This window comes from Neoarius graeffei, chromosome 16, assembly GCF_027579695.1.
Source record: "Neoarius graeffei isolate fNeoGra1 chromosome 16, fNeoGra1.pri, whole genome shotgun sequence".
NCBI classification, from domain to species: domain Eukaryota; kingdom Metazoa; phylum Chordata; class Actinopteri; order Siluriformes; family Ariidae; genus Neoarius; species Neoarius graeffei.
Genome location: NC_083584.1, coordinates 59,420,914 through 59,444,996, shown reverse-complemented (window position 1 = coordinate 59,444,996; position 24,083 = coordinate 59,420,914). Strand labels below are relative to the sequence as shown.

The following is a 24,083-nucleotide window of genomic DNA, read 5'->3' as shown; positions in this document are numbered from 1 at the left end:
GGGATTCTCTGCTCTGTGTGTGTGTGTATGTGTGTGTGTGTGTGTGTGTGTTGTATTTGTGTTCATAACATCAGTGTGTATAGTACCATCATGTTTGTGTTGACCAAAAGGGAGGCGCTCTTGTGTTTAAAGTGAATGCGATCAAACACAAAAGCATTCTATCCATTATCCATAACCGCTTATCCTGTGCAGGGTCGCGGATAAGCTGGAGCCTATCCCAGGTGACTATGGGCAAGAGGCGGGGTACACCTTGGACAAGTCGCCAGGTCATCACAGGGCTGACACATAGAGACAAGCAACCATTCACACTCACATTCACACCTATGGTCAATTGCTGGGTTTCAGTCATGTGACTTTTCTTAGCAGTTTTACTGGAAGTGAAACAGCTGGTGGTCTAAACGGCTGCCGCAGTGCAAACAACTAGCGATAATTTATCAGAGTACGCTCGTAATCTAGAGGCCACTGCTGGCTTTAGATATATTCATTAGATCGCTATGTGCAATGGAATCGACCCCTACAGTCTGCGAAAGAAGGATTTGTCACACAATCTCGAAAACGACCCTTCAGTCGAGTTCTCCGACATCTCGAACTATCTGGTGTTGCAGACGGCCTTCTACACCGCAAAACAGATGAAAGCGTGGAAGAGTATGGAGGCTTACGACTGTTTTGTATGTGGCTGGGTAAAGGACCTCAGTATCAAGTCACTGCCGAATGAATCCTGTATTGTTTTTGCCCGTGTATGTTTTTTTTAAGCTTTTCGTTCGCGTCTTCACAACGAAGCGCTGCAAGTTGAAGTGTAAACAAACAACAGTTGGCTTGATTCTGACTTGTGTTGGCTCTTATCTCTCAGATAAATCATTCACAAAGATCATCAGAAACCCCTTTAAAGACCTGGATCTTAGTTAAACAAGACGGAGACGTGATCACGGCGCATTATAGCTGTATGGCTGGGGAAGAATTTTGTCACAATCTTCATGCGTATGGACTTTGTGAGGAGTAAACAAAGAAACAGCTGGTGACTTTAGTGCTTCGTGACTAAAATATGTACCGTAAAATAATGACACATAGCAAGAAAAGTACTTGGAAAACACTAAGGACGTAGCTGAGAGGGAAATACAAACCTTTCACCAAGTGATCACTGCAAACTCGAGCGTGCTTCGACTCGGCTCCGTTCGATTTCAGCGAGAGGTTCGAAAGCCACCTTTCTCGACGTCTTTTTGTGAAATCCTGTGTTCGTTCACCCTTTTTTATTAGTTCATGGCGAACCCTGAAGAAACTTTTATCAGTTTCACGGTTTGATCGATTCGAACAACCTAAAACAACGCAAGCGTAAGGCATTTTTCATGCGAGCAATGCACCTTCTCCGTACACACGCTTTGTCAACTGAGCTTTGGGAGACCACCAGCTAAAGTTTTGAATAACTAATGAGGCAGATGTGACGTCACGTGAAACCCAGCAATTTAGAGCTGCAAGTTAACCTAACCTTCATGTCTTTGGGGAAAACCAGGGCACCCAGAGGAAACCCACGCAGACAACATGCAAACTCCGCAAAGAAAGGCCTCCATCGGCTACTGGGCTCAAACCCAGAACTTTCTTGCTGTGAGGCAACAGTGCTAACCACTACACCACCTTGCCACCTGTATGGTGTATATACAGATATATCTATATACTGTATTATTTATAATATTCACATCTTTGTACAGGGGCGGCACGGTGGTGTAGTGGTTAGCGCTGTCGCCTCACAGCAAGAAGGTCCGGGTTCGAGCCCCGTGGCCAGCGAGGGCCTTTCTGTGAGGAGTTTGCATGTTCTCCCCGTGTCCGCGTGGGTTTCCTCCGGGTGCTCCGGTTTCCCCCACAGTCCAAAGACATGCAGGTTAGGTTAACTGGTGACTCTAAATTGACCGTAGGTGTGAATGCGAGTGTGAATGGTTGTCTGTGTCTATGTGTCAGCCCTGTGATGACCTGGCGACTTCTCCAGGGTGTACCCCGCCTTTCGCCCGTAGTCAGCTGGGATAGGCTCCAGCTTGCCTGCGACCCTGTAGAAGGATAAAGCGGCTACAGATAATGAGATGAGATGAGACATCTTTGTACATAAGAGTGAAATCAAGGCATAAGTCATGTTCTAATACATTTGTTCTCCAGACAAAACAAGCAGACTAATCATTAGCTATAAATTAAGAATTAATGGCAGCTATACTTCATAAAACACATCCCATTCTCATTTAATATATTAAACAGCTGTAATCTAATATCATTCTCAGCACTCCACAATGATGGGACAAAAGAATACTTCCGAAAACCACAACACAGCTGATTATTGACTAAGATCCAAAATAACCAGCACTAAAACAAACATTCAGAGTAAGGAGAGGAAAATAATAATTGGATATGGCAATAAAATATCGTCTAATAGGAATAACTTTGCCTTGATAATATTAAGACATCATTTAAAGATCCTGAGGCTTAACTGTGATGAGCTTTGTCCTTAGTAAGACTTGTATATCACGTCATTAAAATCACAAACACGGGCTTTGACAAATTTAATACCTGCCCTTTGGTTGCATTAATCTGTGCATGCAAGCTGTTTAGTAAAACACACTGTGGTGATTTAGTTCACTGATTTGCACCTTTTTAGGTTAAAAACATCCCAAATTACATATTCAGGAAGGACATGTGACATGTATTTAAGGGTGCGTGCTATTGATGTGCACTTAATTATCCTTATCTGCTGTTAACACTAGGCCTTAATAGTGAAGCGCTGATGGTAATAAACACATGGACAGACGACCCAAAAGAGAACACGTGTGTGTGTGTGTGTGTTTTACAGAAGTCTGACCTGTAGACAGTCTGTGCTACACAACCAGTGAGAAACTTGCGCATTAAATAATTAATATATGAACAAAAACCCAACGCTTACCCAGCACACACACACACACACACACACACACACACACACACACACACACTCATTAGCATGACAGAGAGAGAAAGAGGCAGCAAAGGTGCAATGGGACACAAACTTTGGTCCTTCAGTTTGCCTGGTGAGAGTCAGCAGTCAGAGAAAGATTAACTGTGACATCTCTACTAATCCTGAACTGACTAATACCAGGGCAGCTGGTATCCTTGACTTGCAAGTGACATCAAAGCAAAATAGAAACCCGGATGTCGGCCATGTTGGTGGAGATTTAATGCGGGGTCAAGTGACATTCCATACATAACACAGTCACGCGTGCGCAACTCTCTTTGTTTTTCCACTGCTTTAAGCATTCTTTTAGCAACGCCATATCTTTGTGTTGTATATGGTTGTGGTCACAACAGTACTTGTAACTGTGGCACATTCCGATTTTTTTAGAATTGCATCCGTGATTCGGAAAGCGGCGGCACGGTGGTGTAGTGGTTAGCGCTGTCGCCTCACAGCAAGAAGGTCCGGGTTCGAGCCCCGTGGCCAGCGAGGGCCTTTCTGTGCGGAGTTTGCATGTTCTCCCCGTGTCCGCGTGGGTTTCCTCCGGGTGCTCCGGTTTCCCCCACAGTCCAAAGACATGCAGGTTAGGTTAACTGGTGACTCTAAATTGACCGTAGGTGTGAATGTGAGTGTGAATGGTTGTCTGTGTCTATAAAGTGTCAGCCCTGTGATGACCTGGCAACTTGTCTAGGGTGTACCCCGCCTTTCGCCCGTAGTCAGCTGGGATAGGCTCCAGCTTGCCTGCGACCCTGTAGAACAGGATAAAGTGGCTAGAGATAATGAGATGAGATGAGATTCGGAAAGAGGGCGAGGAAACTCTGAGGCTTAGTATGGAGAGGAGACGAGCACGGCTGAACAACATCGGCAGGGCTGATCTAACAGAGGCTAAAACCAAAACAGCTCATGTTTGCAGTAATCATTTTATCTCAGGTGAGATTCAAAAGCTTTCTCGATAACATCATGGAAGAATTTTATTTCGTGTTGCTCGAATTTTGCTATAAAATGAACGTTCTCTCTTGTCATGGTTCACTTGGTCGTTGTTAGAATTTTAACACGTGTATTACCATTTCGCTTCTAGGAGCGCCAGCAAAATTATACGATAGAAACAATCCAGACTGGGCACCCACTCAGAAAATGGGCTACGTTTCGTCCAAGGTCGGACTTGATTCGGCGGCGGCCAAACCAGATAGAACGCGATATCTTGGTACTCAATCACGGGCGATTGCTCTAAGACAACGAGGGAGGCTCAGCCTCCTCTAAAAATGACGAACATCGTGTAGGATGAATTGCGCTAGGCTTATGTTATAGCTGACCTTATAACATTGCTATTTCAGATCCAGAATCATAGAAATATATGTGCTCAACCCAACTACAGTGCGAAATCATTCCCTTATAACTTTAATGTGTGCGTGAGTTTTTCCTCCTTGTGACAGCGCGATGCAGCCCAGCCTCAGTGGACTTCAATGGCATTTGGGAGCTCTGCGCTTTTCAATCTCAAAATGCAAGACGATTATTGGACAAATACTGCGAAAACGCCCGCCCCACGGACTCCCAGCCTCAGTGGACTTCAATGGCATTTGGGAGCTATGCGCTTTTCAATCTCAAAATGCAAGACGGTTATTGGACAAATACTGCGAAAATGCCCGCCCACGGACTCCCAGCCTCACAGTGGGAGGGACATGGCAGTTTCCGCGAGGAGACTGGTGATTGGTGAAAGCGGCCGGATATTTTTTCTTTGATTGACAGCTCCTTTCAAATATAGACAGGCAGCGGTGAATTTCAGTTCAGTCCCATGCAAATTCGCAAGTGCTGTGGTGTATTGTAAGAGATCGGCTTACATTTCGATTTCATTCATTACATACGGTTTCTACCAGCTTTTTTAGTTTGTATATATTTTCATTGTAAATAAAGTGTAAATATAGTGTTGTCAAGTTTGCTATTTAGTTCCAGAAATGTCGTTTATTTGAGTGACTGAACTTGAACTTGAGGGGGCTAGTCAGCTAGCAAGAAAGCTGCACACGGATGCCAAGCATTGCTGATTTAATTTTGGCGAAGCCATTTGCCAGTCTTCCTTTCGAGGAAAAAATTAAAGAGCAGGGTAGACCAACGCCTCAAATTGACTTGGTGAAAAAGGTAGGGAATAATACTCGTTCCTTTCAGCTCTCCTGGTACGAGAAAGTGAATTGGCTAACAGCAAGTGACCCACATCAACAACAGTAAATAGGCTACTTTAGTAATATGTCATGGATGGACCAAAAATATAGAATCTATTTAAAATGTTTATGCTGAGTATATCTCATCTCATCATCTCTAGCCGCTTTATCCTTCTACAGGGTCGCAGGCAAGCTGGAGCCCATCCCAGCTGACTACGGGCGAAAGGCGGGGTACACCCTGGACAAGTCGCCAGGCCATCACAGGGCTGACACATAGACACAGACAACCACTCACACCTACGGTCAATTTAGAGTCACCAGTTAACCTAACCTGCATGTCTTTAGACTGTGGGGGAAACCGGAGCACCCGGAGGAAACCCACGCGGACACGAGGAGAACATGCAAACTCCGCACAGAAAGACCCTCGCCGGCCCCGGGGCTCGAACCCAGGACCTTCTTGCTGTGAGGCGACAGCGCTAACCACTACACCACCGTGCCGCCCTGCTGAGTATATTATATTGAAATATATATTTCTCTGGATATGAATTAAACACAGCTACAATTTGGAAAACATTTTTAAACAAAAACACAGCCGAGAACATTTCACACTACAGACCTGGATTAAAAGTGAAGGGTTATCAAAATTGTCAATAAAACATATCTCAGTCAAAATAAGTAAAATATAGGGAAAGTGTCATTGAATGAAATGTGTGGCACCCAGCTCTATGTTTGGCTCCCCAAGGTCAGTGCTTGTGCCTATTCCAGAACACTCTGCTGTTACTGCTGAGGTTCCTGACAAAGAGCTGCTTTCAATAATGATCAATTTTTAAACAACATGCCACAATTTTAAAATATAAAATGTTAAAATATACCCCCCCCAACACCACCATCATGTATATTGGACAGTAGGCTAATGGGCCAAAAGAACCTGTTATTTCACAGTTTGTGACCCTGCCAACAATCAGCCAGATCAGAGGCAAGAGTATGGGCAAAACTGATGTTTTTTCTTTTAAAATCTGGAAATATTGTAACCAACCAGCCTCCCCTGTTTGAAAGACTACCAGCTGCCACTGTACTCAATGGTCGGTAGAAGCATCTTATCTTCAGAAAAGTCTGACTTTTTAAAATAATATGGGTCAAAACTACACATATCCATCTTCTCTTTGTATTGAATCTTCGCTCGATCATTCAATTCATTGTAATACTGAGAAAATTCAGCATTGTTTACAGACACGCTTTCAGCGGCTGCCATCCGAGTTACTTTGTATATCCACCATCATGGCGGACGCTCATGACGTAGCACATTTTGATCATGTGATTGCAAGTCATCTATAAATGCGCCAGCATGGCATCCATATCAGATTATTTGCTGATGCCTTTTGTTGAATGAAACACAACAGCACCAAATATGGTCTTGGAGAAATACACAGAATGATATGGAGAAATGAAGCTGGGGCTGATTTCTGTCTAGCCCAGACTGTAGAGTCATGCAGCCGATCATGTTTATTTCTGCTAATATTCTTCATTCAGCAGTGATTAAGAAAGCACATGTGAAATACAGTCAGTGGTGTAATGTGAACCAAGTTGATCATCATTTTTACATCACATGCCGCCCTCCCCCCAAAAAAATTGCCTCTTGAGGAGAAACTTCCAAATGACACAAAATGAAGAAGTGTTTTTGGTTTCAGTGAAAGAGTTACAACATGCTTGCTATTTGTCAGAAAAAAAAAAAAAAAACACTGCATCAACCCTGCACTGCCATGCAGCATTTCTGGAAAAAAGAAAAATGATAAAACATTAAGTGTTGACCTGCCTTTAACTCTGATGGTTTCACCTACATCATTCGCATCATTATGCCATCGATGACACCTTGTGCGTTAATGCATTGCACAACCCTAATAGCTTCACTGTCAAGCTATTGATAGATCTTAAATTTTAGCCTCCCATTTAATATCACCACTAGCTACCACATCTAATTGCATAATGTATTCGATGTCAGAGCCAAGAACCAGTCCATCACCCTGCTGCAGTACAGTCCATAAGTAGTCCTGAAATACAGAACCACTGGAACATTAAATAGCAGATTTTTAGAATTATTATAAGGGTGTTTTTACATCTACATCAGGTGAATTATCATTGCTATCTTCTATTTCTGTCAGCCCCATCATCAGTAATGACAAGTGAGTAACTGAAAGGGCTCCAGTGGTGATCATATCATCATGTCACCAAGATGGTATGAGATATCAAACTGCATATGGTTCCCTGGAATGCACTGTCTGTAATAAAGGTTGGCACTCCTGTTATAGTTCAAAACAATCAAAATCGAAGTTCTACCCATGCCACAAGGCATATCAGGCAGCATCGATCACTGTTTCAGTAGCCCTCAGCCTCTCTCATAGTGAGGGTTACAATGAGGGGCTGGTCTTCTGGTAACCACAAGAGATTGACTCCCTACTCATATCTGTATTGCACCATATCTCACCAGATACTATTTTTATATGGTCTTTGGTATGACCCATTCATGAGTAGAACTCATGATCTCCCAGTCAAGAGGCAGACACACTTAACCACAAAGCCAGCTCGTGGCGTTAAAGTTCAGACAAATGTAAGAAATTTGAAACTGAAGCTGGCATTCTAATCTTTAACCTCATAGTCATTGCAGAAATTGCAGTTGAAAAGCAGGTATTGTATTTGTGGAAGGGTTTATGGTTGGGGTTGGGATTCGGAGTAGGGCTGGGGATAGAGTTGTTTAGAGTTAGAATTGGGGTTTAGGGTTAAGGTTGGACTGAGGATATAGCTTAGGGTTAATTGGGTTTGGGGGTTACGGTTGGGTGTTGTGATTGGGATTGGGGTTAGAGTTGGGGTTTTAGGGTTGTTATTATTATAAAAGAAGAATTGATTTGTGAAAAGAAGTTTGCACATTTTTGACTTGAATACCAAGAAGATTATGCCATTTTCAAACTATGCTAAGCTTTGCAAACATTGAAGGGAACAGGCACTCAAATCGGCTGCTTTGAACAGGGCTGTTTAGACAGGGTGAGAAGGTTCTCTGATGCCTTATCCTTGTGCTATTTTGACCAAAGCATATCACAGACATTTTAATCAGACCTCAGAGAACTTTGTCAACTTGTGGAAAAGGGGTGAAATATGTTACCTTTAAGGTTGGGGCTGGGGTTTTACTGTTATCATGATAAAAGATGAATTGATTTGTGAAATGAAGATTGCACATTTTTCTTCCACTGACTTGAATAGCAGTAAGATTATACCATTTTCCAACTGTGCTAAGCTTTGCAAACATTTGATAAAATACAGTTTCTTCACATCAATTTGGTGTATCACAGGTTATCAAGCATTAAAAAGTAGTGTGCCCTCAAAACAATCAGATATTTTAAGCTTTCACAGAGCATTACTTTTTAAAATAAAACAATTGTAACTTACTCTCACTCAGCTCCTTGTTCTTGCGCCCTCCAGAGCCTTTCCTCAGCATGTTCTTGCTAGAGGAAAGCAAGTTGCTGAGCTCATCCAGTGGACTGGTTGGTGTTCGACATCCACGGCCTCCTGACCCTGAACTAGACCCCCCTGATCCCCCTGATGCAGTGGAAACATTTTGCATGGATCCACCATGGATACTGGAGGAGTTTGAAAGACGTCCACTTTCGTGGGAGCTGTGTGACACTCCAGAGGCACTGCGGGGAATCGTGCCAGTCACTAGAGCATCGTATGGTGGTGGACGTTTGAGGCTGAGGGGGGTCAAAGAGCGGCCCATGCTGATAGGGGATGGGCAGGCAGAGTGGCTGCGAGGGTAACCATGAGCTGCTGAGGAACCACCACTCTTGTATAGTGCTGAAGGTAAAGGTGGAGCCGAGGAACGTCCAGACACTGTGATTGTATGCGTGGATGATGATTCTTTACTGTCTAATGACTTCTTATGGTGATGATGGTGATGTTGGTGTTGCCCCAAAGACTGCTGTGCTGGCAAGGGTTGTCCAGAATCACCAGTTGTCGGGGAAGAACCAGGTTTTCCATAGCCAACATTCTCTATCATAGGAAGTTTGGTGACGTCCAGAGGGGTAAGGGGGGACTCATCTGAATTTGGCGAACACTGAGCAGGTGCAGGGGGGAAGACCAGCAGGGGAGGCCTGTGAGTCAGTAAGTTGGGAAAGGGAGCAGGTATATCACAAAGTGAGCCACGAGGGGTTGATGATCGCGTTAGGTCTACATCTGAAACCGCAGGAGCTAGGCTTGGCTCCCAGCGTGCCTGGACATGATCAGTTGAAAGGGCAGCTTCTTCATAGGTGGGGTATTTCATCTCCTCATATACGCTTTCTCCCTGATCATCCTCCTCATCAGCATTACCCCCAGTAAAGTGGCTAAAGTTGCGGAGGATGTTTCCCACCATCTCTATGTAGACTGGCTCCACTTCCTCATCAGTGTCCAAGGCAGGGCTTTGATTCTGAGACATTGACTTCTTCTTCTGTCGTCGTGGCAGAGAAGCAGACTTGAATTTGGTGCCATGGTTTTGGATGTAGGACTCGTCAAAAGAGGTGCTGAGCTGAGTGTTGGGGTTGCGCTTAGGTTTGGGTGGAGGCATGCGACGATATTCCTCACTGCATGGACGACTCTTGGATGCTGTGGAAAATAAAGCTGCAGTATCAATATCATACACATCACTTCAATGAGCAGCATAATGATTGGTCTATATTCTAAATTCTTGATAGATAATTTTTGATGGAGTGGCTAAAGGTGTTTCTAGTTTGGATTCAGCAAATATATTTGTAGTACTTTGTGTGTTATTAAACTGTTTAAGACAGTCATTCTAAATGTCTGGCAATGACATTAGCATATACTTTATTTATGCAAGGAATAAAACACAACAGAGCATGATATTACAGGAAAATAATCAATGACACAGAGTTCCTGTTATCACTTGAAAGTTGAATACTTCATTATTTATACTACAACAATACATCAGTGCTACCCATTTTTTTAATAAAAGAAAGACATGTTGTACTTTTTTTTTCCATTTATAGTAGGTGAAAATTCAAATTCAATCCAAATTGCTTGAAACTGCTCTCATTGAATGCAGAATTGAATGCAGAACAAGATATTTATTACAGAATTAAAATATATTTATCCATTCTTGAGATATTACAAATCAAAGATTGAAAAAACGGCTTAATTTTTCAAAAACTGCCATAATATTCTGTCTGAGGATCACATGGTTCAAAATGGGCCTCAGTAACCTATGAGATCAAATGTTTTTTCTTAATAACTTTTCTATTTTTCAAGATATTTACATGGAAATTGGCAGGAACATAGATGGTTGTGTACCGAATATAAAGTTTGAAAAAACAGTAAAAACAAATTATGCAAATTAGTATTTAATTTGGATTGATATGCTAATTAGGTAAAATGTTCAATCAGAACGCTCAATAAAAATGTAATTAAAGATTATTTCTAATCCCCTCTTTGTGCTCTGTAGGCCTTTGTATTTCTAAGTCGGACCTACTAGTGTTCATACGAAAGAATATAAATGATTATTTCAATTAATATTCACAGCTTTCAAGGCGAACCTCGAAAAAACTGTCTGATCCACATCCAATAAACAATTCACATTAACTGAATTGAAAATAAAACTCGCATTTCTGACTTCCATTTTTTTTAATCTCATTCCAACCACTAAGGTCTCAATATTTTTCATCAAAACAACTCCAGTTGTATTCTAAAATAGTTATTTGTTTACAGGAATCAGTTTGATTTGAAAAAAATAAGTAGGTAAAGCTCTGAAAACTCACTTCAAAGTCTCCTGTGAAGCATAACATCAAAACTAGCAGATGGAAAATTTTGCTGAATCCTTCATCAGAAACAGTGAGAGCAAGAGAACATCTCTATAAAAGTTATCAGATTGATATTCATGAGTAATCCAGTGGAAAACCGATCAGAAGAAAAGAGAGAGAGAGAGAGAGAGAGAGAGAGCCTGACCACTTTCCTGTGACTCAAAAATCATCGGCAGTTTCCCGATGTCACGCGACCAGAGTTTTTACTCTGTTGTACCAACTTCAACCTTCCGTTACTCCCAAAGTACTGAAGAGACCTTAAACAGATACCTTTTGTTGGAAAACAGAGATTATAAGCTTTTTAATGATAGTATTCACGGTGGAAAATATTCAAGAGTTAAGCAATGACAGATTCTTCTCCGTGCTCTCACGGAAGGCGGTCGCATTTCTCTGCCTCTCCCTTCCCTTATCTTTCCTGCTTCTGCTGTCTCGTCTGTCTATTGTCTATACTTTTGAGAGACTCTCTCCGCACTGCTCTCCAAACTAAAAATCATGGAATTGATAAACTGGTCTCTTCACGCAATTGACACAATCTTCTCAACGAGAAGCCTGGGTTCGGGGGAACCAGCCTGTCCTGCTGGAACGTTCGCAGCTGGCTACATGATGGACGCGTGGGAGAGGTGGTGGGTCGTGTGCCTGGCGGTTCTTTCTGTGGAGGACATTGAAGACATCTACCTACAGTATTTGGAACCATGATTACAGGACTTTTACTGATTGGATTAGGCATTGCCCTGGTTTATCAAGGAAATCAGAAAACGGTGACAGCTGTCCAAAGCCCCATAAAGCTGCCCGACATGATTGAAGCGGTGGGCAGAGCTGTCGGCACTCAGACTGTGGCTATTCAGAACTTGAACCACAACATGGATAACATCAGGGAGAAGCTTTCGGCTTTGCAAAGGAAAATGGATCGATTTGGAGACCAGAATGGACAAACAGAGTAGTCATGTAAAGGAATGCGTCTACTCGCCCCAAGACCAAACAATCCCAATCCTATCTGCTTTCGGCTCCCTCAGACAGCACTGGCCTTGGCCAAGGCCGTTGCTGGGACAACAACTCCCCCCCCTGAAGATCACAGCTGTTAGACTCTCTCGTATTCCTTCCCCCACTTCCCACCATCGCTGCTTTTACCCCCAGTGTGACAAGTGGGTAAGCGCCGTCTTCGGCTGCAGGACCGGACTGCTTGTTTGCACTGGGTTACCTATACCTCTGCCCCTCCCCCCTTACCCCCTCCCATGATCGCCCCCTCAAGTCCCGAGTCATGTGTAAAGCGTACTGTGTTATTTTTGTGCTTATGTGCTGAGGTGTTTTTTTTTTTTAATGTTCCCACACTGTATTCCCCACAGGAGCATAGTGTAGGGATTGCTTTTTTTTTCCCTCCTCCCCTCCCCTCATGTTACTCTGTATTTTTCATCCCTGTCTTCCTGTCCTGTCTACTCCCCCTGCGTCAATTGTATGTATGTGTATATGTACGGACATGTTGATGGCTAATTTCGCTGGTACTTGTGACTAAGTGACAATAAAGGGTTCATTCATTCATTCATTTCCAAACTTAGATGAGCATCTGCATGGACAATTTTCACAGCATGGCCAGCGAGTGTCTGATACGCCTAATTATAGTTACATTTATTGTCTTTTAATATCTGTGAAGCAAGTTAGTTTTGCATATCACTTTCCACAAGTTTCTCTTTTTCTCCCTTGAAGTTCATAATACTGTACAAGACATGCAGCTTGTCATGTTACAGAGAAAACACAAAGTGTAAAGTTTCAGCCTCTACAGCTTGATACAAAACACTAACACTGGAGATGCATTTCAAAAAATGACAAATAAATCTGGGGTTGTTTCTATAGACACATGTATTAGAATGAACACATTAACATAAACCTTGTAGGTGGAACTCCTGTCGGAGCTGCTGTTATTGTAAATTAATTCCTGCCTTCTGACCAATCAGAATGGAGAATTCGTCAGCAGGGTATTATAACTGTTTATAATAGTTATTAAAATGTTCTAGGGCAGCACAGTGGTGTAGTGGTCAACACTGTTGCCTCACAGCAAGATGGTTCTGGGTTTGAGCCCAGTTGTCGACGGGGGCCTTTCTGTGCGGAGTTTGCATGTTCTCCCCGTGTCTGCATGGGTTTCCTCTGGGTGCTCTGGTTTCCCCCACAGTCCAAAGACATGCAAGTTAGGCTAATTGGTGGCTCTAATGTGAGTGTGAATGGTTGTTTGTCTCTATATGTCAGGGCTGCGATGATCTGGCAACTTGTCCAGGGTGTACCCTGCCTCTTGCCCATAGTCAGCTGGGATAGGATCCAGCTTGCCTGTGACCCTGCACAGTATAAGCGGTAATGGATGGATTAAAATGTTCTAAACAGAATGAAAGGATTCTGTTGGATGTTAGGATTGTGATGAAACTCAGTCTGAGCAGGAGGAGAGTGCTGGACCTCTGACACACAGATTGAAGTAGATATGAATGACAACATGCTTTTATTAATCCCCAAGAGAGGGAGGGTTGAACAGGAGGACTGCAGCGCTACACCCAAAATAAAACCAAAGTCGACAGTACTCTCAAACCACACCCAGTCTCACATACATCCTGAAGAGTTCTCTCATTTGCAGTTATGACATGTCTTATTCGCCTTAGCATTAGTGTTAGAAGAACACAAGGTATGAAGTTCTGAAAAAAGACATGGGAAATCACTCCCACTGTCTCTCTTTTACTCTCTCACTCCAGAAACGAGGTCATGACATACTTTTGTGTTTGTTTATTCCACTTAATGGGGAAGCTGTGAGCAGCTGTTTGTGCATCTGTAATATCACTGGCTTGATCGATGCTATTTGTGTGTGTGCTCTCAGTCCCTAATTCCTAGAAAGAGTTCCTTTTGTTTAGTCTTGATTGCATAATCTTTCTTATAAACTGGTCCCTGTGAATGCTTATGGTACACCCAGTGCTCAACTCCAAGTCTTCTCGTACTGTTAGTCAATTGATTGCTCTGATCTTATCTCAGATAATTGTAATGGCTTACAGAACCTTAAAGAGAGGTAGTGCTCAGGTAAAAATCTGACCCTCAACACCAAAGAGCTCATTTGGAAGTCTGGATGTACTGACCATGCTCCAGTCTTCATTAATGGAGATGTGGTGGAGAAGCTTTAGGTTGGTGGGTGTCCAAATTTCTGGGGACTTCTAACGTGCTACCAACACCGTTTCTCACAGAGAGCATGATAATGTCCTGCATTGTGCTGTGATAACACACTGGCAGACAAGAAAGCTCCACAGTAGGTCATCCTGCAGCACACAGAAAATCACTGGGCTCCAGCTTCCAGCCCTGGAGGAGCTCTAGAATGCATGCTGTCTGAGCATCTTCGAAACTTGTACTCACTCCTGTCATCATCTGGTTGGCATTACAGGACCATTTGTGTCCATTTACAGGACCGTCACTCTGCTGAGTCAGTCTTTCATTAACCCTCAAAGAACTAGAACCTTGCCTCATACAGTGGTGCTTGAAAGTTTGTGAACCCTTTAGAATTTTCTACATTTCTGCATAAATATGACCTAAAACATCATCAGATTTTCACACAAGTCCTAAAAGTAGATAAAGAGAACCCAGTTAAACAAATGAGACAAAAATATTATATTTGGTCATTTATTTATTGAGGAAAATGATCCAATATTACATATCTGTGAGTGGCAAAAGTATGTGAACCTTTGCTTTCAGTATCTGGTGTGACCCCCTTGTACAGCAATAACTGCAACTAAACGTTTGCGGTAACTGTTGATCAGTCCTGCACACCGGCTTGGAGGAATTTTAGCCCATTCCTCCGTACAGAACAGCTTCAACTCTGGGATGTTGGTGGGTTTCCTCACATGAACTGCTCGCTTCAGGTCCTTCCACAACATTTCCATTGGATGAAGGTCAGGACTTTGACTTGGCCATTCCAAAACATTAACTTTATTCTTCTTTAACCATTCTTTGGTAGAACAACTTGTGTGCTTAGGGTCGTTGTCTTGCTGCATGACCCACCTTCTCTTGAGATTCAGTTCATGGACAGATGTCCTGACATTTTCCTTTGGAATTTGCTGGTATAATTCAAAATTCATTGTTCCATTAATGATGGCAAGCCGTCCTGGCCCAGATGCAGCAAAACAGGCCCAAACCATGATACTACCACCACCATGTTTCACAGATGGGATAAGGTTCTTATGCTGGAATGCAGTGTTTTCCTTTCTCCAAACATAACGCTTCTCATTTAAACCAAAAAGTTCTATTTTGGTCTCATTCATCCACAAAACATTTTTCCAATAGGCTTCTGGCTTGTCCACATGATCTTTAGCAAACTGCAGATGAGCAGCAATGTTCTTTTTGAAGAGCAGTGGCTTTCTCCTTGCAACCCTGCCATGCACACCATTGTTGTTCAGTGTTCTCCTGATGGTGGACTCATGAACATTAACATTAGCCAATGTGAGAGAGGCCTTCAGTTGCTTAGACGTTACCCTGGGGTCCTTTGTGACCTCGCCGACTATTACACGCCTTGCTCTTGGAGTGATCTTTGTTGGTCGACCACTCCTGGGGAGGGTAACAATGGTCTTGAATTTCTTCCATTTGTACACAATCTGTCTGACTGTGGATTGGTGGAGTCCAAACTCTTTAGAGATGGTTTTATAACCTTTTCTAGCCTGATGAGCATCAACAACACTTTTTCTGAAGTCCTCAGAAATCTCCTTTGTTCGTGCCATGATACACTTCCACAAACATGTGTTGTGAAGATCAGACTTTGATAGATCCTTGTTCTTTAAATAAAACAGGGTGCCCACTCGCACCTGATTGTCATCCCATTGATTGAAAACACCTGACTCTAATTTCACCTTCAAATTAACTGCTAATCCTAGAGGTTCACATACTTTTGCCACTCACAGATATGTAATATTGGATCATTTTCCTCAATAAATAAATGACCAAGTAGAATATTTTTGTCTCATTTTTTTAAACTAGGTTCTCTTTATCTATTTTTAGGGCTTGTGTGAAAATCTGATGATGTTTTAGGTCATATTTATGCAGAAATATAGAAAATTCTAAAGGGTTCACAAACTTTCAAGCACCACTGTACATGCTACACAGAAACACCCAGTGAGAGGCAGTTCTGTGGAGCTCATAGATACTGTTGATGAAAGAGGTCAGAGAAGAATGGATAAACTGGTCTGAGCTGACAGGAAGACATAGTAACTCAAATAACCACTCTGTCCAACTGGGGTGAGCTGAAAAGCATCTCATGATGCGCAACATGTCAAACCTTGAGGCAGATGGGCTGAAGATTGGAACAAAGACCTGGCGATTGGCTAATTGGATAACTGCATCAATGAACAGGTGTATAGTTGTGATTAATAAAGTGGTTGGTGAGTGTATATTTTTAACCTGTGTGTATAGTTTACCCATATTTCTGTTGCTATATGCATTTAGGACTTTTCTATAATACTGGAGGGCAGCATGGTGGCGCAGTGGTTAGCACTGTCACCTCACAGCAAGAAGGTTCTGGGTTTGAACCCAGTGGCCAATGGGGGCCTTTCTGTGCGGAGCTTGCATATCCTCACCGTGTCCGCGTGGGTTTCCTCTGGGTGCTCCGGTTTCCCCCACAGTCCAAAGACATGCAGGTTAGGTTAACTGGTGACTCTAAATTGACCGTAGGTGTGAATGTGAGTGTGAATGGTTGTCTTTATGTGTCAGCCCTGTGATTATCTGGCAACTTGTCCAGGGTGTACCCCACCTCTCACCCATAATCAGCTGGGATAAGCTCCAACTTGCTTACGACCCTACACAGGATAAGCAGTTACAGATAATGGATGGATGGATAGTACTGGGACTGGAACAGCTACAAAGACAGATTCTAGGAAATTAATGAATGAAGTGGAAGGGAGAACTTTACATCGTGTGCATGGCCATGTTGATTTATCATCACTCTTTAAATGGAAAGGACTCCCCTGAGTTGATGTTGAAATTTCAAATTGCTGTGACATTTACCAGTTGTATGCAGGGAACTACAATTTGCAACTTCGGCTCAAATGGAACATTGAAGAAAGACAGGAGGAGACGGAAGAGGGAAAGAGAGGGATAGAGAGAAGGACAAGATGTTGGTTTGTGTACAAATGAAAATACCAGAAAGCCAAAAGGTAGACAGAGTGTGTATCAACACAAACACAGATTCTTTGACCGATGCAAAGTATGATTTCATGCATTGCTGTGTTTGGAAAAGGGTCACGCCAAAATTTATAATGCATGGCAGGTCTCTTTCAGTGCTGCTTCATTTACAGTCTATAAATGTACATATGACACACTGTTGGCTCTGGACTGTGATCAAACAGCAATCAAAAAGTCCTGGCAAGAAATCACGTGCTCTGTTAACAGAAAATGGAAGTGGCTTTTGGGGCAGATTTGTTGGATCCAAGAAAAGGTGAAAGGATGTTTTTCATGAGGATGCTGTAAGTAGCAACATATAGCTATCTGGGTATTCTGGAACTGCATGGATGGTTTTCTCTGATTTTAAAAGGCACTGTAGCTATAGAGGGCAGCACGGTGGTGTAATGGTTAGAACCGTTGCCTCACAGCAAGAAGGTCCTGGGTTCGAGCCCAGCGGCCAGAAAGGGCCTTTCTGTGTGGAGTTTGCATGTTCTCCCCATGTCTGCATGGGTTTCCTCTGGGTGCTCCGGTTTCCCCCGCAGTCCAAAGACATGCAGGTTAGGTTAATTGGTGGCTCTAAATTGACCGTGTGAATGGTTGTTTGTCTCTGTGTCAGCCCTGTGATGACCTGGCAACTTGTCCAGGGTGTACCCTGCCTCTCGCCCATAGTCAGTTGGGATAGGCTCCAGCTTGCCTGCGACCCTGTAGATCAGGATAAGTGGCTACAGATAATGGATGGATGGATGTACCTACAGAGTGTATGACCATTTCATAATTCAGTAATGTTACTGAAAACTTTTCAAAGATTTAAACACACTCTTTAACTCCCCCTTGAGCACTGAGCATTCGCAAGCTCTCTCTCTCAGAAATAACATCTCAGTGGGAACAAAGACTACATAAGCTAGATTTCTTCTCAGAACCTGCCCAATTCACTCTAAAGTGAGCTCTCGGATAAGCTGAAGAACCGGCATGTGATAATTGAAGAAATCCATCTGAGGAAATTCAGTATAGAAATATACAGTCTCATTCGAAAGTATTGGAATGGCAAAGCCAATTCTTTTGGTGTTGTTTTTTTTTAAATATAAATTAAACAGGGGGGAGTTGCTACCTAAAGTGGAGGAGTTTAAGTATCTCGGGGTTTTGTTCACGAGTGAGGGTAAGGGGGAGCGGGAGTTGGACAGAAGGATCGGGGCAGCGTCAGCAGTGATGCGGATGCTAAACCAGTCTGTGGTGGTAAAGAGAGAGCTGAGCCAAAAGGCAAAGCTCTCAATTTGCTGGTCAATCTACGTTCCCACTCTCACCTATGGTCATGAGCTGTGAGTAATGACTGAAAGAATGATATTGCGGATACAAGTGGTAGAAATGAGTTTTCTCTGCAGGGTGGCTGGGCTCTCCCTTAGAGACAGGATGAGAAGCTTGGTCATTCAGGAGAGACTCAGAGTAGAACAGCTGCTCCTCCACATCGAAAGGAGTCAGTTGAGGTGGTTCGGGCACCTTGTCAGGATGCCCCCTGGACGCCTCCCAAGGGAGGTTTTCTGGGCATGCCCCACCAGGAGGAGACCCCAGGGCAGACCCAGGACACGCTGGAGAGATTATATCTCTCGGCTGGCCTGGGAACGCCTCGGTATTCCCCCGGAAGAGCTGGTGGAGGTGGCCGGGGAGAGGGAAGTCTGGGCTGCTCTGCTTAGGCTGCTACCCCTGTGACCTGGATCTGGATAAATGGTAGAAGATGGATGGATGGATGGATAAATGGATGGATGGATAAATTAAAGAGATTTGTGTTTGAGATCAAAAGATGAATATGAGCCAGCTCAATCAATCAGAATTTGAGCTTTCATCTCCTGATATTTACATCCAGATCTGCTGAACAGTTTAAAGACCATGACACAGAAGATGAATCAGATTGGCCATTCCAATACTTCCAGAATGGAGTCTATATTCATATTTGACCTGATCACTGCTTCAGGTGAAACACACAATGTCATTTTCAGGTGTCTCAAGTCTCTTGCTATATGCAATCCATAGATGTTGGTGCCCCTGTGGTCCTCTTGCCATGTCGACAAAAAGAGTTACTTTGGAGATAAAAGCATTTAGATAAATTTGAATCCTGTTTTATCGATTCTGTTAGCCTAGTAAACTAGACCCAACTGCCTAGCGGCCAAAAATATTTTTGCCTAGCGAATGGGTCTAGCCTTGCACCATATAAACAAAAACACCCCGGGCATCAAATCGTGCCCGCCAATCACAACGCAAGGTTTTTGTTTGGATTCTTTGGGCGGGCTTTTGCAGGAGTGACGACAAAGCTGCGCGACGCTGGAGAAAGCGCAACAGGAAAGATGGCTACGGGCTAGTGAACAGCGCACGTTTGACTCCGCTTTGGAATCAGTTTTAGAAGAATTAGACTTGGAGTTTTCATTGAAACATGAGCAGGAAGAGGCTCTCCGCTCATTCCTTTTCAAGAAGGACATTTTCGCTGTTTTGCCGACCGGCTATGGCAAAAGTCTGATTTACCAGCTGGCTCCGCTCGTAGCCAAAAGGATGGGGCTAGTTTGTGCAGTACGAAGAATTAATAAACAGCTTTGAAACATTACTTTTTGATTGTTTCTTATTTTCCCGTTATTTTAAATTTAAGGGAAATTATTTCACCAAACACCACTAAATAAAAACTCTCAAAAACAGTTTAAGCAAACCCTTGAAAAACACTTGAAAAAAATAAGAGTGTATGTTAAGTATGTGGTACAGACTCCAAACTTGTGGTCATTATCTCCAAACTTCTTAATATCTAGAACCTGTTTATTAATTAATACACATTTTGAAAAATTATTTATTTCAAGGTCTCCCCCACTGCGCGCTCTGACTACGTCACAGTCACTGTTGCGCTGATTGGTCAGAGCGTTGGCCTACAGTATACGCACAGAGACAGTTTGAAAGACAGCGGTTTGTTCCACCCCCACCCTTCAGAAATGTCTACGGATCGAGGCCAGACTAAATATTCACATTTAGTCTGGCTTGCCAGGCTACGATTCTGTTTCAAATCAAGGGTAAAAATAGTTTTGAGCTCGAGTTAAAGTGTGCGTATTTGAGAATGAATGTGTGTGTGTGGGGGTGAATAGAACTGTAAGAAGGAGAGGGTGAAGTGCTTTAAATAGCTCCAATGAAGCACTAATCCAATACAGGAACCAGTGGATTGAGCCAAACCGCTTACAGCACACTTTTAGGGAGAAATTCAGAGATTTTTTTAATGTTCTGATGCTATGGTTTTGTTTTTGTGTGTGTGTCTGAGAGAGAGAGAGAGAGAGAGAGAGAGAGTCCTGCTCTGCCTTCTCCTTGAAATGTTGCCCATGACTCATGGTCTGTGTTTTGCTGTGATTCAGTCAGCGGTCAGTTCCCAGAACAACACGCTGACCCAGAAAGTTGCTCACACCAACTGTTATCCTAATTCATATCAGTATGAACTGACCAGTAAGATTGCCTGGAAAGTCAATTTATTGATTTATAAAAATGTAGAATCATTTTGTAATTGTTTAAAATGACACCACCAGTGTTAATGAGTCATGCTATAGGTATGAAACGTTTATGGACACTTACCATCACTCTTATCCATGTCCCTCACTTCCTTGCCTGTGGTGAGTGTGGTGTTGACCGTCTCAGACGAGCTGCTTAGTTTGGTACTGGGGTCTCGTTTGGGTTTGGGTGGAGGTTGTTTACGTAGGGTCGGGCTGCCTCCCTCGTCTTCGCTGCCTCCCACTGAGTGCAGAGACTGGGAGCGTACGGTGAAACCGGGCCCGCTCGGTGCTGCAAGCCGATCCTGGGGAGCTGGCATCGTCATGAAGCCCATGCGGAAGTGTTTACTCGTGTAAGCCCCTCCATCTGCCACCCCGGCCACCTCCTCGCCCATCCTACAGAAACATACAGTATGTAGATAAAGAGAAAGTCAGTGAGAGATGGATAAGAAATCTATTCAACTATGTCAAGAAGATTTTAATCATTTTAAAAACTCAGTATTTGATATTGAATTTGTAATGGGCCAAAGATAAAATGACAGTCGTCTCATATTCAGAACTGACAAGTCCAAACATTGAAAAGAGAATGGGTATCAGAGTGGGGGCTGGGGACTCCAGAGGTCCATGAAACATAACAAGGAGGTTCATGATTTTTTTTAAAATTTATTTGTTTTTAAACATTTTGGAACAGTAGCGGAAATCACAACCCACCATGATCATTATTATTATCAAAGGTGTATTAAGTACGAAATTGAATCTAATGTGGTAAATCAGTCCAAAGCATGGGGTGCCCTAAATGTCCTAAACAAAATCTGGGTCGCATTTCTGACCAGGGAAACTAAGATCAGGGTTTTTAAAGTGTAAGTCGAGTCCATGCTGTGAAATGGCTCAGAATCTTAACCCCTGGATGGTACCTATACTCATATCCTGTGAAGAGTTCTAACCATATCCTGGTGTGATCACTGGTCTAAAGATCAGCTCTATGGCACCCTCCCCTACTTCTCCTGTATCATCAGGAAATGATGCCTTGCTCTTTGCAGTCATGTTATGCAGCACGACCAACCTTTGGTGCAAGTGTTGCTCTGGGAGCCTGACACAAAGCCAGGCTTGGCCGGCGGTGTACCGCTCTGAAGATGGTACTTGAAAGGGGCACAGGCCTAGCAAGTAACCACCTCAAGGCGGGTATGCCTGACAGGCAGGCCTGGGCAAAGATATCACGACAAGTCACCAGCCTGCTGGATGTCAGATGATGATGAAATCAGTGGAAAGATCAAGAATAAAATCCTCTATGACTTCAATAAATAGCCAAATCATTTGAGCACCCCTAGTATGGACTTTTGCATTTAATCCCAAGCAGTTGCCTTTAATTCAGGAAAAAAAGAAAAAAATTCAGGGCTAGAAAATGCAAACTGAAGAAGGAAATAGCATTTTACTCAACTCCCAATATTGTGTTTTAGGAGCTAAATAAGACCATGAACTGTCACCAAGCTGCAGGAGCCGGTGGCAGAAACACTCTGAGAAAAAAATACCGGAAAGGTTTTTTTATTTATTGAACGCAAAGGCTCATCCTATCAGAACCCATATTTGTTTAAAATATTAAAAGACTTGGTGGAAAATGTAAGACGGCGTCTGCATCCGCAGCATATTTTGCTGCTTTGGCTGAAATGCAGCGTCATCTCCAAAGATCCACATTAACACTTGACTGTATTGCCAAGTGCAGCTCAAATCACATAATTAACTTTACTGATGACACAACTGGAGCAGGCATGAGTGATGAGTCAGCGCAATGAGAGGCAATGGAGTGGTGGACTGGTGTAGAACAATTTCTCCCTTAATGTGTCTTTTAATGACCGCTGGCTTCATCACAGAGCAGTGGCGGTGGGTCTTAATGGGCTAGCAGGCATAGCCCTCTGTCTTTCAAAGATTAAAAAAGAAAACATCGATATAAGCTTAAGATAATGTTTTTAAAATGATTGTTTTGGATTTTTCTCATGGTACTAACCACAACAGTGTCACCAAAGGAAAAATACACAAAATGAATGAATGTATGAAAAAGTGAGACCGATTTTTTCCTAGCCCAGACTGTAGAGTTGTGTATTTGGGTTGATATTTTTTATCCTGCTTCACTCAGACATTCATGAAACATCAGCAGCAGTAATTGAGAAGGTGCAATGAACATGAATGAGGTGGATTCTTTCCTCGAGCATCCTTTAATGCTTTCCTGTTAACTGTTTTGGAGACATTCCACAACATTAAACCAGTGGAGGTATGTGGCAGGCGGCACGGTGGTGTAGTGGTTAGCACTGTTGCCTCACAGCAAGAATGTTCTGGGTTCAAGCCCAGCACCCAACGGGGGCCTTTCTGTGTGGAGTTTGCATGTTCTCCCCATGTCTGCGTGGGTTTCCTCTGGGTGCTCCGGTTTCCCCCAAAGACATGCAGGTTAGGTTAACTGGTGACTCTAAATTGACCGTAGGTGTGAATGTGAGTGTGAATGGTTGTTTTTCTCTATGTGTCAGGCCTGCGATGACCTGGCGACTTGTCCAGGGTGTACCCCGCCTCTTGCCCATAGTCAGCTGGGATAGGCTCCAGCTTGCCCGTGACCCTGCACAGGATAAATGGTTACGGATAATGGATGGATGGATGGATGTGGCATTCTTTAATTCATAAAAAAAATTATATCTGGCGAATTGCCGTGGTATACGAGGAATAAAACGCTTCTGAAAATGTGGAAAATAACCAACATCATCATTATAAGAGCATATCCCATCATGAGTTTGGAGATATTGCTGATTTATCCATTAAAAAGTTAAGAAAATGTGCTTTAAAACGTGTTCGTTATTTAACTTGTTCGATATCTTGTTCCTGCTGTATTGTAAACTAACAGAGAATGTAAGCAAGTGAAACAAAGTGATGAAACCAGAGGCAATCCATTCACGAAATCTATTCTGCGCTTGTGTTTTTTTTCCTGTCACCCATTCGTCTACCCATCTATCCATCACTCCATTATTCAGTCATAAAAAAACTGAGCTTTTTGTCTGCAACAAAAGCATTTTACTGACTGCCCCATCAGAAATGGTGCTGGCTTCATGTTGGGGTTTATAGAGAAACAAAGAGAGAGGAGAGAGAGGAGAGAGAGAGAATCAATGGAAACAAAGATGACTATAAACCTACAGAAAAATCTCTCTCTCTATCTATCTCTCTTTCTCATCCTAAAGGGCAGACAGGATTTATTCTCCCTGGCACTAAGTAAATCCCACCTACACAAACCCACATGAACATGCAAACTAATTAATTGAGCGTGAGCCTCATCCAATAAATGAAGACTGAGATGTCTTTTCATTGTCTGCAAATGTCATGTCGTTTTTCACATTTCACCCATCTGTCTCTCGTTCTCATTATTCCTTCATTTGTCTCTTTCAGTCTCGTCGTCTTTCCTTTTCCACAGTGTAGTGAGTACAAGTTA

General features: G+C 43.0%; 1 protein-coding gene across 1 annotated transcript in view; it reads right to left on the bottom strand.

Moving 5' to 3' along the window:
- Positions 1 to 24,083, bottom strand: part of nyap2a (neuronal tyrosine-phosphorylated phosphoinositide-3-kinase adaptor 2a) — a 73,941-nt gene that overhangs the window by 19,821 nt on the left and 30,037 nt on the right. The window contains exons 2-3 of the mRNA XM_060942175.1: positions 20,706 to 21,016; positions 8,554 to 9,744 (exon numbers count right to left, since the gene is read on the bottom strand). Coding sequence (XP_060798158.1) covers positions 8,554 to 9,744; positions 20,706 to 21,016 — 1,502 coding nt within the window. The remainder of the gene's footprint in view (positions 1 to 8,553; positions 9,745 to 20,705; positions 21,017 to 24,083) is intronic.